Source organism: Ischnura elegans, chromosome 6 (genome assembly GCF_921293095.1).
Source record: "Ischnura elegans chromosome 6, ioIscEleg1.1, whole genome shotgun sequence".
Taxonomy (NCBI): Eukaryota; Metazoa; Arthropoda; class Insecta; order Odonata; family Coenagrionidae; genus Ischnura; species Ischnura elegans.
In genome coordinates, this window is record NC_060251.1 from 120,027,193 (window position 1) to 120,040,125 (window position 12,933).

The window sequence follows — 12,933 nt, forward strand, 5'->3', positions numbered from 1 at the left end:
ACTTATCAATTTCCGATTGCATACACGTTATTTATCATTCCGAGGAGTCTTATTTCACGATTCACGGTTAGAACTTTCATAATATAAGCATAAGTGCATGAAAAAAATGTCTAGGACACGTCCGCGTGCAAAATTTCATGCTTAATTTTCACGTTAACCTCCTCAGTTAATATCTCCTCCATTTGCTAATTTTTTTAACAAACCGGCATTAGCCCTTGACATCTGGCAACGAAAGGAATCGCTACTTCACGATAGGATATTTCCTTTGTGAAGTTTGAGAGCATGGGCGTACCCAACGAGGGGCAACCCCCCCCATTCCCCCCCCAGAAGCAAAAATCGGAAAAGTCTTTAAGCAAAATCATTACTGAATTGAAACGAAAGATTTCAACGAATGTTCTTTAAACCCACGAAAAATGATATGTATTAGTATAAGATATGTAACTAAAATGAAACTATTTTTTCAAGGAAATAATCTCATAAAATAATGTCACAACATGGTTTGTTCCTCCCCTAGACCAATGCTTGCCCTCCCCCTAGACCATGGCTTGCCCCTATGATCTTGGGTACGCCCTTGCTTTAGAGAACATGGTAAACGGATTAATAAGCTTGATAGTTACGCGTTTTTTGTCATTCATCCACGGTAATGATTAAACAAGAAGAATGTAGGCAAGCAACACGTTAAAACAGGATGCAACACAACAATTTACGTGGGGATGTAAAGTTATAGGTGGATACTATTCGCGAATCCGTTGGCTGATGTTGGTAGAACCATCGCCGCAGGAAAGTTGAATGTTTTACGTGTTTGTAACTGTTTTGTTTTGTGAAAATGTAGTGATGATCTCGTTTAGTGAAGTCTTTAGGCGTGTAAAATGCATGTCGCCCTGTGACCGTGGCCAGGGAATCGTTCAATTCCGATCAAGTAGGTACCCGAGTTAAAATGGGGCCATCAACTAAAATTTATCTCGGAAAATAATTGCGTTTTTGCGTTAGCTTATGGGGAGGGGAGTATTAAAAACTCACAATATAACGTTTAAAATAACGCATTCGGTCACTGTATTACATTAAGAATGTGAAAATCTGTGGAAAATCTTCAGGGCCTCCAAACGGCTTTTCACTGGGCTTTCACGGATGACGACACGGGTCATCTCTCCGCAGGCTTGCCGCTAGAGAGACTGCACCTGACCCATGTAATGCCGACAAACGCTGTAACACAATGGATTTTTACTGAGTTAACGCGAGATATTATCACGAAGATTGTCATATGTTATGGGTGATTCCGATGATCTACCTGCATTGGACGTTTTTACCCTTCACGAATTTTTAAGAAAAAGCAATACATTCAGCGTCAACGAGATTAGAGGAGCGATAGTGAAGAGTTAAGTTTGTTCACCGTCCGTGAATATGTTAATGTCTTGTGCCTTGTACGAGCTGCAAAAATAATTAGAGTTATACAAAGAGAAGTGGTAAAGGTTAATATTTCAATGTAGCCTTATAGTGTTACAGTAACTTCCAATTCAAATATCACCTACTTACAGAACAGCTCGGGAGAACAATAGCGATTCAGTCGTAGGGTAAGTGAAGCGGGAGGGAAATAAATGCATATTTAATATACGAGTTTGACCCGAGTACATAATTAGGAGCGATTCCTTCTCAGTAAAGCTGAAAATACACGAAAAAGAGGAGAAAATTGAACTGTTTTGATTGCGCAGCGCCATCTTGAAGTGCTGAATATATAAATAGCTACTTAAAATTAGATTCCTTATGAGATCTTTTATTTCGTTTGTTTGAATACCATATGAAGTTAATGCTTATGTGGAGCAATAAGGCAAATGGACCTCAATTAAAAAGCAAATGTTAACATAATTACCTGTTACTTCTACTGAACCGGTTTTTCTACTGATCTATTTTACTGACCCTATCAATAAGTTACAAAATCTAATTACGTTTTTCAGAATATACTCTCTGTTCATGGGAAAAACGAACTACTGCCGATACGGAAATGTTAACCTCGATATGTATCCCCAATGTGAATGTTGAGAACCTTTAAGGGAAAAACCGGTTCACCGATTTGAATTTTTTCTCAAAAAAGAACCGGCCTCCCGAAAAGCCCCCGAGAAAACTGCCCAGCCCTCCATACAAGGGCGAAGGGATTTAAAAAAATAATAAATAAATAAACTTTATTGGCTCTAGGAATCCTTTCCTTTGGAGCCTAAATAAATACATAATCATAAACACTCAGTCTGAGAAGGTTAACATAAAAAAAGAAGAACTCATGAAACACTCAACCAACCAACTCAAACAACCACCTTTATACAGATTTCCAAAAACATGAAACAAAATAAAAAACCATACAGAAAACATACAAACCCATAAATTGCAAGTTGCGAACGCTTATATAATTCAGGTATCATAAAAATAAAAAGAAAACAAAGACTTTTTGAAATTATTGAATGTTGAGATATTTTTTAACTCTTGAGAAATCGAATTCCATACATGACATGAATTAATATAAAATGAATTTTGGTACATGGTTGTTTTATGAATAGGTACAATTAATTTATTTTTATTTCTTGTAAATCTTGTTTTTTTCATTAAGTTATCTATGTAAGGCTGGAAAATGTGACAAGGAGTTTCAGTTTTTAAAAGTTTATACGTAAAGAGACCCATTTTAAATTTTCTTCTTTTTTAAATTTTTAATTCCTTATAGTATGGAGTGACATGCTCATAATATGCAATGTTACACACATAACGAACGCAAGATACAATTTTGTATTTTCTGTAATTTGGATATCAGACATTTATTAAATGTTCGACATCACCAAAGAACAGTAATCAATCAATATTCTTGTGACGCATTTTTCTCATATCCACAGATTTACTGGAGTTACATCAATGGGCGGTGCTGCGAGTATTATTTGAAAACGCCGAGGAAACGGCGTGTGCTATTTCAATGGCGTCGCTAGCGAGTCACGGCTTACAAATAGAATTACAGCTAACCCATGGCAGTGGAGTAGGTAGGTAGGTAGGTAGTTGAATGTATTTCATGTATCTAAGTGTATATACGAGAATTACTCCGCGGAATGTTCGCACAAGTTGTACATTGCGGGTGACTCCATAAAAGTTATGACCGTGGCTAGCCCCGGTATTATCAAAACAATTAAGGAAGTTTTGATTTTATCACTACGAAATTATAACGGAAAACATGTGTATAACTTCTAAATATTGGGCAATCATCCGTGAAATACTGTGAAAAATTATTTACAGACTTTTTCTAACAGTGGTGCGAATTTTTGGAGCTACCGACGAAATGACTATGTTTAAATTATCCACAATAAATTACTGTTTCATAATATGTTTTGGCTTTTGCTTTACAATTTTCCAAATTTGGTGAGTATCCGTCGCAAAAAAATCATGGAAGTTATAATATGTGCTTCTTTTCTTGTGTCAGGTATTTGAAATTCATGATTTATAGCGAGATGGAAGTGTAAATTACTTATATTGGATAAAGGTGCAGAGAAATGAAATTCGATAAAAATTATACATTGGAGCGGACTAAATTCAGTTGAGCCTCTGTTTGCAGTTAGACGCTTAATTGAGATGCTTGGTTTTTGAGATTTTGAAATTCTGAATTTATCAGGGAAGAAGGTGTGAATTACTTTTCAAGTATTCTGTACCCATCGATGATATTCGATAAAAAATTATATTTAGGTAATAATTTACTTCGGTTAAAACATGAGAGCGTCCTTCGAAAATTATCTGGTCGAATGAAATGAGTGAGATTTTGGAAATTCTGGATATCCACGGGAAGAAATTCTGAAATACAGCTTTATACATACAGCTTTAGAAATACAGCTGTCGGTGTTGTCGAACTGTAATAAAAAAATCTGTGAGCGTCCGATGAAAAGTGAACGCTTTGATGGGAGTAATTGTTGAAATTCTGGATTTGTTCAAGAAGGAAATATGAAGCATTATCTGTTCATCACTTTTGAAGTATTATCTGTTCATCGATGAAATTAGAATTAAAATAATAGTTCGGTGAGTTCTGAATTCCGTTGAAATTCATGCGATTGTTTTTTTTTAAATCCGGAACGTTTAACGGAAATAATGCATTCATAACTTATTGTGTTCGGGCCTTAACAGCCCATCAATTCCCCATTCTTTTAAGTTGAATTTCCTTGCTTTCTTCCTTTTTCCCGCCTGCCTTGGTTTTTGTCTTGGTTTCTTTAGTTCTTTCTTGCGAGAGGGCACTACAAGGTCATGGACAGAGCTCATGCACGCCTGCACCAAACGCATTCATCTCGCCGAAGCTCAGGCGAGGACGACTTCGCCTTTCTCTTGTAGACGGGAGGACGGACACCACACGGGTACCGAGGACGCCAAGGTAAGCCGGGAATTCCCTTATCTCATTTCTTTTAAACTCCTTCATTTCTTCCTTTCTTCACCGTTTGGATTCCTGTCCCTCATTTTTTTCTTTTTTAATGTCGTTGTAAACGTAAGCCTAAGTTCCGGCCCTGTATTACTAGCATTTCGGGCGGGACACAACGGCATAACAAGTGTTTTGCAATAACGACATAACGGCTTCATATAAAAAATGTTTTTCTCTCATCGATTAAGTTTAGTTTAGCATATGAAATCGGTGCAAATTTGGAGGGCATTCGTTAATTGAAATCTTTGAACAAGTGAAATTTTCGAAACTCTGGTAAATTTTCGTGCTCTCGAATAAAAAATTATAGAGTGGTGTTTTCTAACTGTGATGCAAATCTGAGATTCGTCCGACGACAAAAGTTATGCAAGGTGTGTGAGATTTTGGAAATTGTTGATTTTCAAGGGAATTAAGTGCAAAATAACTCATGGGAATCGTAGGCTCAACAACGATATTTGGATGACAAATATATTTCATCGAGTTCCACTTTTGGTGCAAATTTTGTTGAACATGCTTGGAAAAACTCCTTCTTAACTCATTTATGTCAAAAATATTTTTCTTTCGGTAAAATTCGGGTTCAGGAAGAGTATGGGAATGACTTCTGATCAGTTGTGTGTTCATATGTGAAATTAGGGAATAATTTGTATTTTGTGCTAGTTCCAACTACGAGGATTACTCAATAAGTCCTTAGCATTTCCGAGAGATTGATGTCTTAATATGAAAAATTAATTTTCCTAGAAAGCAGCACTATTGACTAGACAGCTCTTAGAGTTTCGGCTGCATTCATGCCATAGTTTCATTGTTGCTGTCGATTTTAGTGAACATATTTTATTTGTTTAGAAAATGGATAAAAGTGAGTTTTGTGTGGTGATCAAACAGTTGTTTTTAAAAGTGTTAACGCCAAAAGAAATCAAAGCTGAGCTGCATGAAGTTCATGTCGCATCTGCCCTTGTGTTTGCAGCTATTTACAATTTGGTGAATGAATTTAAACGTGGTCGTACATCCAAAAAAATGAACTTCGTTCCGGGTGCCCTGTGAAAGTGCCTACCCCCGAAATGATTGACAAAGTCCGCGATTTTGTTTTGAGTAACACACAAATCAAAGCGCGCGATGTAGTTGAGACCACAGCCCGCATATCGCAACGCACCATCGCTTTAAGTTTTAACGACAAATTGGGTGTGAAAAATATATCGGCAATATGGCTGCCGAAATCGTGTGGTCAACTCCGAGGCTGTAAAGGCGCCTTTCCGCCGCAGTCCTATGGATTTTCCTGATCAATCTGTTGATGAAATATGGATTCATCCCTGCACTACAGGGACAAACAAATCCGAAACAATGGAATTCTGAAAGTGAATAGGCAGAGTAGACGAAGATTGTGAAATGGGGCGGTCAGATCACGGCAACGACATTTTGGGATACATGCGGGATAATCTACATCGATTACTTATTAAGAGAGAAAAGCGATAACAGGAGAGTGTAACGCCTCGTAATTGGAACGGTTGTTGGTTGAAACCTTATGCACAATACGTGACCCCCGAATACTTTTTCTCATTTCACAACTTGAATAATTGGCTTGGTGGTCGAAGTTTTACGTCTAAGGAGTAGGTAGTATTCCAAAATAATGTTTATTTTGAGGAAATTTGACATTCTACTTTTAAGACCACTTAAAATGCTAGGAAAAATGCCAATAAAAATTTATAGAAAGAAGGCTTGAGATGAAAAATAAAAAAATGACCCAAATGAATTTTATTACTCCCTTTTTCTTAAGACGTATTGAACGACCCTCGCATATTGCAAATTTGGTGCACATCAGTGGAATGATGATTTAAATATTTAGTGTGAGATAATCGTAAATATCGCAAATATATATTTCCGCAGGAAGCAAATGAGTATAAATTTTTCCGTATTGTGTAATCATTTGTTCGGCATGTTAAAATTCTGAATCTCCAAGGGAATAAAGTGTGAACCACATCTAAAGTATGGTTTAGTCATTAATTTACTTTGAAAAGAGATATAATTTGGCTAGGTCTAAATTTGGTGGGTATCTAAGCAATGAGAGGGAAATTTTAGGCATTACTGTTTGAGTGTCACATTTTTTAAATTAGGAAATTGTCACGGGAAGATAGTTTAAAAAACTTTTTTAATGTTGTGCGCTCAGTAATGAAATTTGGAATGAATTATATTTTGAGCTAGTTCTAACTTTGGATCCATTTTGATGCCTATCCGCAAATATTGTAAATTGGACTCTTTAATTTGTGAGAGTAATGAAAGTTTTGATTTCCACGAGAAGACGCACACCAACATACTTCTGAAAAAATGGGTGATCCACGATAAAATTCTGTAAAAAATTATGCTTCGGTAGTGGATTTTTTTCTTAACTTTCATTGTGATTTTATTTATCAAAAATATTTTGCCTTAAACATTTGAGTGTGATGGAATGACACTCCGAAGTCAATATGTGTGATTCATTTTAAGCAACTTCATTTTTAAATTTGAAAATTTTACCGGGAGTATAGATAAATAACTCATAAAAGTATTCTGTATCGTAGAAATTTGGTGCGAAATTGTAAAGCAATTGTGTTCTAACTTAGGTGTAAGTTTTATGAGCGTTTGTTCAAGAGTTCATTGTGAAGTGAAAATGAGAAGTGATCAATCTCCAAACGCGGGATTTTAAATAGGAAAAGAGTGTGAATTAATTCTAATGTATTCTTTGCTCATCTTTGAAATTTCGTATGAAAATGTATACCAGAAAATCTTTCTATTTTCCCATTGTATGAACATATTTATTTGTATTTTTCGGCGTATTTTTTAATCTATAAAAGTTTCCATCCACATACATTTCGGATTTTCTTCCAAGCACAAAAACTTTTGGATTTTTTTCTGCTGTTCTCTTTGGTTTGCTTTCCGAGTATAAAAAATTTCGATTTTATCTTTTAAGACATGCTCTCTAAGCTAAAATATTTTTTTTGCTCTATGCACCATTTTGTGAATGTATATGCTTGTATTTTTTTCTTTTTTGGCGAACCTTATCCCAAATTTTTTTCATCCTGATCGATTTATTTGCTCTCAGGACTATTTACAAGAAAATAAATATTCATTTTCCATTTTTTACCGTGTTTTTAATCATAAATACATACGGATCAATTGTTTTCTCTCGGGACACTTTTCCAAATGTCCGCACACTTTCAAATCAATGTCTCTTTCAACGTGTTTTTAATCTAAAATGTAATTCATCGAGGTCGATTTTCTTTTTTTTTCCCGGACCATTTTAAGTTCATAACCTCACGATTTTACTTAATCAGCGTGTTTTTCAATCTAAATTATGTGAGAATTTTTTATCTCCACAAATGGTATGTTTCAATGATATTCAAAGAAAGTATGCGTACTTCAAATAAATTTGACAAATTAATCATTTTGAGATTTCAGTTCAGTCGGTGGTACTAATTTCGAGTGATAACTTTCATGATAAGCGAAATTTGGAAAGTATGAGATAATTGAAATTTCGCATCCCCACGGGACGAATCATTGAATAAAATCTGTGATAATACGAGGGGGTGGAACCGGTGCATAAGATTTGCGAAAAACTAATTCTTATTCTGTAGACTAAAACGATTAACTAATGGAAACATAATCACAGATACACGAGTAATGCATATTCCACAAATATTTTAATGGTCTGACCCAGTTTTCGATACTATACACTATGCCATTCTCAAACCTGGGTCATACCATAAAAACTTTGTGGAACGTACAATATCAGCGTATCTGTGATTATGTTTCCTGTCACACAGTTCCACCATACACCCTTCAGTTGGTCTTAACTAAAGAACTGATTCCAATAAGCTATGCAGGACTTTGAAATTTTTATTCGCAGAGCATACATTTGATTGTATCCCGAAGAAGAGTCCCTAGGCAGAAGAAATTCCTGTCTGTGTTATTTGCATAGGACTATAGACTTTCGCTGAATTCTGAATCACTCTTAAAAATCAGTGCATAGTACTCCTTTTGTGTGGTGTCTACTCCTCCTGGCTTATTCCACCAAAAGCGTCTCGAAGGACTCCACGCATATTCTCTCAATTCAGCCCCGAATATTCTTTTCATTGTCGAACACAAATTGTCGATATGCCCGCTTTTCTGCTGGATTCACGAACTTAACGGAGTGCTTGACAACATCGTCGCGATAGCCCAGATTGGCTAGCCCAATTTCTTTGGGTTCCGGGACATGCGGGGATACATGAAAACGAAAAAGCAGATTTGTTGGCCAAGGAAGCTCTTACTAACGAAGACATTACATCAACGCTAGTTCCTTACGAAGACCTAAGAGTGTCACTAAAAAATGTTGTACTCGAACAGTGGGAAGAGTCGTGGAGGACTTTGAATGACAATAAATTGCGAAGCATCAAACATTCAACGTCAGCTTGGCCTTCCTCTACCAGGATCAATCGAAGGGAGGAAGTAGTTATCACTCGTTTGAGGATAGGGCACTGCCCTCTGACTCATGGCTTTCTTTTTACCGAAGAGAAGCAAGCTCCTCAATGTGATGGGTGTAAATGCCCTTTAAGCATCCGACATATCTTGACAGTGTGTGACAAATACCGTGACGCGCGGACACGGTTCAATCTAGATGGGGACCTAGAATCTATTCTAGGAGACCACCCCACCAATCTAAGTAGTACAATTTTGTTTCTCAAGGAAATAGGTCTTTTCAATAAAATTTAAAAGCTTCCCTCTATTTTATGTAAACAAATTGCGTAGTAAAGATCCATTTATGAAGCGTCTTGAATCAAACGATTGAGTAGTGGTGCAAAATGACCTTGCCGTCGACGCACCCTTTAGCTCAATTCTACTACTACTTGGCTGGCCCAATATAACTTCTCCGCGAGTCGGTCTTTATGACCGACTCCTCATTGTATTATTTTTCGATCTCCGTGTTGGGAATGGAAGAATCTCGTCTTTCAACGAAACAACGATTCTGTTTTTCGGGTTTCAATCCCTTCCAGTTCGCACTAGGCCCTGTCACGATTGTATACCTGGCAACTAAACGCTCAATCAATCAATCTCTAACCAGGGAAACTCTTCAAGCCACTGAGTGTCCTCGAAGCTTACACCAAAAGTGAAATTTTTGACGCTTGAGATATTTAAATTTTGTTTTTTATTCCACATTTATGAATGTTAGAAACATCTAAAGTATAACGAGTTATTGAATGAAATTGGTTTTATGATTATATTTTGTTGTCTTTTAGCAGTTGTAAAATTTCTGAGTGTGGTAAAAGTGTAGTGTATGTGAGCGGAGAATTAACTTGTGCGTTTTTTAATTTTGATATTTCAGGGGAGAATGTTTGAAAAATCTATCAAAGAAAAATTTGGATTTAAGTTGCAATTTGCAGGGTACTCACAAAGGTGAAAATTTCGTATCTCAATTTTGAGAGTTTATACCATGAGTGAATTTTTCGAAAATTGAAATACTTATTTTGCCGGGGAAAATGCTTGGATTAGTTTAGCATACCAAGACCAGCAATCGAATTTGATGTTTGATTATTAATAGGAGATTGATATATATTTGATGGAGGCCTACTTTTCATGCGTTAATACGATGATATACGTACATTATAAAAATATTTCGTAATACATTCAGTGAAAATTTCCATTCATAAAATTATTTAATTTATATTTTGAGCGGAAAAAGTGATTTGGCTTTCCACAGGAAGAGGTGTTGAATAATTTCTAACTTATATGGAGCTCAGTGTGAATGTTTGACTCTTAAATTTTGTTTGTAAAGTTTGGTGTTAAATTGTTGAACATTGCAAAAAAATTGTCGTTTTGCATCAGAAGCTATATTAAAAGAATATCAAAAGAGCAACGTGCTTACCAAAAGCATGTCGTTTATATGTTTCGCTGGTCGTGTTCCAACGGCGATTAAAGTTTTCGTGCGTTAAATTTGAAAGGGTAAACCATAATAAATATTCCGCGTGTGAGATTTTAAATTTTGATTTTTGTGGGAAAATTGATTTAATGTCATTTAGAGTTAACGAGCTCATCAATCAAATCAAATTCGGTATGCAATAATCTTTTTCGTTGTTCAAAATGCAGAAAACGTTTCGCAGGTTAAAGTTGGATGTTAATTGGCGATGCAAAGATTCTCCCCAGCGCCCCTGGCGGCCGCGCCTGGAAGCACTCTAACTCAGACACATTCGTTGCTTGTTGCTTTGTTTACGTTGCGGAAATCATGGACCACGATTATTTGTCGGTGCCGCACTCCCAGAAAAACTCTAGAAACACCACGTACTGCAGCGTTCCACAGTGTTCAAGTTATAATGCCCCCGAGGTAAGCTTCCATTTTTTCCGAAGGAAGAAAGTTTACGGCAAAAGTGGGTTATAGTACTGAAGATGGGAAAAGGAGTGTCCAACCACAAATTATTTTAAGCACACATGTCCTTTACTAGCACGCGTGTTGAAGTCAGTGATACCCTGGCCTGATCAAGCTACGATCCGAGCCAACCTACCATCATCATTTTCAAAATACAAGTTCACCAGGATTGTACTGGATTGCATGGAAATTCCTATAGAAAAATGCAATTGTCTCAAATGTAGAATTTTAACGTATTCCCAGTACAAGAGAGGTCACACTGCTAAGGTCAATCTTGGCATTGCCCCATCTGGACTAATAACTGAGATAAGTTCTTTATATGGTGAACGAGCCTCGGACAAGTTTATTGTCACTGATATCTGCGAGTTGGATAGATTAGACTACCAAGATGGAGTGATGAATGATTGAAAATGAGTGTCGCCCGGTAAGATATTTTTGAATTTATTTTCTTGGAGTAATGTAATTTTGTAGGTGCATAAGTAAGATTGTCCTCTTTTGCAGTGAAATTTAAGACTCATCAGCCCTCAATTTCTTCAGAAGAAAGTCAGTTATCTAATGATGATGCTGACATTGCCAGAGCTAGAGGTCATGTTGAGAGTGATTCAACGCCTGCGGGCATATGAAATAATACTGGGTCCAATATAATGGGCGATACTCCCATATGCTGATGAAATTCTTTTTATTGTGTGTTGATTAACTAATTTTGGACCTCCAATCATGAATATTGACAAGTTCATGTAATGCTATTACACACAAGTAGTGTGTTTGTGACTAGAGAGACTGAACTGTGAATAAAAACTGAGAACTTTTTATCTGAGGACTGTTCATCAACATTTGTCTTTTCTCCTTGTTTGGTGTTATATTAACTTAAAAGTGGAATTGTCAACCACTTACTTCTCCACAGACACTGCTTTTGAGAGAGAAAAACATAAATGAAGCAATTTCAAAAGAAACCTAGTATATTTTCTGATTAGATACATAAAATAAAGTTACTTTCGCATTACGGATAAAAAACATTGGTAAAATGCAAAATAATATAGTAAAACATTGAAAATAAAACTTCATACTGGTAACTTAATACTGGCACATCAAAATACATAGACTATAACATCACAGTTGAGCAAGAGAAAAAAACTAGCTGGAGACAATATTTCTGGACAAATGAAATAGTTCAAGAATACAAAAACACAATGACAAACACTAAAACTGAAAAACAAACATGTAAACATAAGTTGAATCTGTTTGCATTAAAAAAATCAGTTCTATGAAAAATGTCAGGAGAAAAAAATTGAAGGAAAAAGCACCTCAAGAGAGGCTTAAGTGTTAGCATAATGATCCTCCATCATTAGAGGAAGAAAATGATCAAAATAAACATCACACAATCTACTTAAGAGATTGAACACATAATCCGAATGAAAAGGAACACGTACTTAAATTTAATCATTACCAGCCTGAGAATACACAATGTAATCACATTCTGGGATGCCACTCAAAGCCAAACCTATTTGAACTTGGGCAAAATAGTCAGTATGCTCTTCAAATTAACATTGTTGTCCAAGGTCTTCACTGCTCTTTGATCCAATAACTCAGCTGCCGTCAAAGTTTCACCATCCTTAAATGTCTTAATTTTAACATTTCTTACTAACCTGCCATCAACCAAAGCTGTTCCAACCAAACTTGCTCTCACCCAAGGAATTTCTGGACGGACTAGAAGTCCTGATTCCACCACCTGGCAACCCTCAAGCTCCTCATACCTCTTTCTCGCTACAGTTTCAAGTTTGTTGCCTCTGTCTGTGTACTTGTTACCAGTAAAATTTCTGTAGTACAAATCTGCTTAACGTTTTTTCCAGTTAGCTTTAGGATTTACCGCATAAGTGGACTGGCTGTATGCCTTAGATGCTGGGATAGACATATTTCTGCCTTTGAACCAAGCATCAGTCCTCTGCGGGGTTGCCAAGAGCGAAGCCACTTGGTCTTAGGTCACGGTAACATTTTGCTCATAAAATTCCAGTAGAACTGCATCCACACTTTGAAGTTTTATCTGGGTGAGTGCTTCCACATTCGAAATCACCTCGAAAGGGTTGCTCAAGAGACTGCTAATGATATGGAAGTCCTGAGACGCAGAGGAGGAGGACCGGGACGT

At 36.4% G+C, this 12,933-nt stretch overlaps 3 protein-coding genes across 5 annotated transcripts in view; all 3 read left to right on the forward strand.

Moving 5' to 3' along the window:
* The window catches only part of LOC124161599, a 132,984-nt gene extending 128,717 nt beyond the window's left edge, over positions 1 to 4,267 (forward strand). For both annotated transcript variants that reach the window (XM_046537984.1, XM_046537985.1), the window contains one exon: positions 2,874 to 4,267. In XM_046537984.1, the coding sequence (XP_046393940.1) occupies positions 2,874 to 2,963 (90 nt within the window). In that variant the 3' untranslated portion in view covers positions 2,964 to 4,267. The remainder of the gene's footprint in view (positions 1 to 2,873) is intronic.
* LOC124161598 overlaps positions 1 to 12,933 on the forward strand; it is a 516,681-nt gene that overhangs the window by 126,303 nt on the left and 377,445 nt on the right. The gene's annotated exons all lie outside the window — the stretch shown is intronic.
* Positions 4,206 to 12,933, forward strand: part of LOC124161603 (farnesol dehydrogenase-like) — a 38,633-nt gene continuing 29,905 nt past the window's right edge. The window contains exon 1 of one of the 2 annotated variants that reach the window (XM_046537993.1): positions 4,206 to 4,381. The gene's annotated coding sequence lies outside the window, so the exon portion shown is untranslated. The remainder of the gene's footprint in view (positions 4,382 to 12,933) is intronic. The other variant, XM_046537992.1, reaches the window with a different exon arrangement.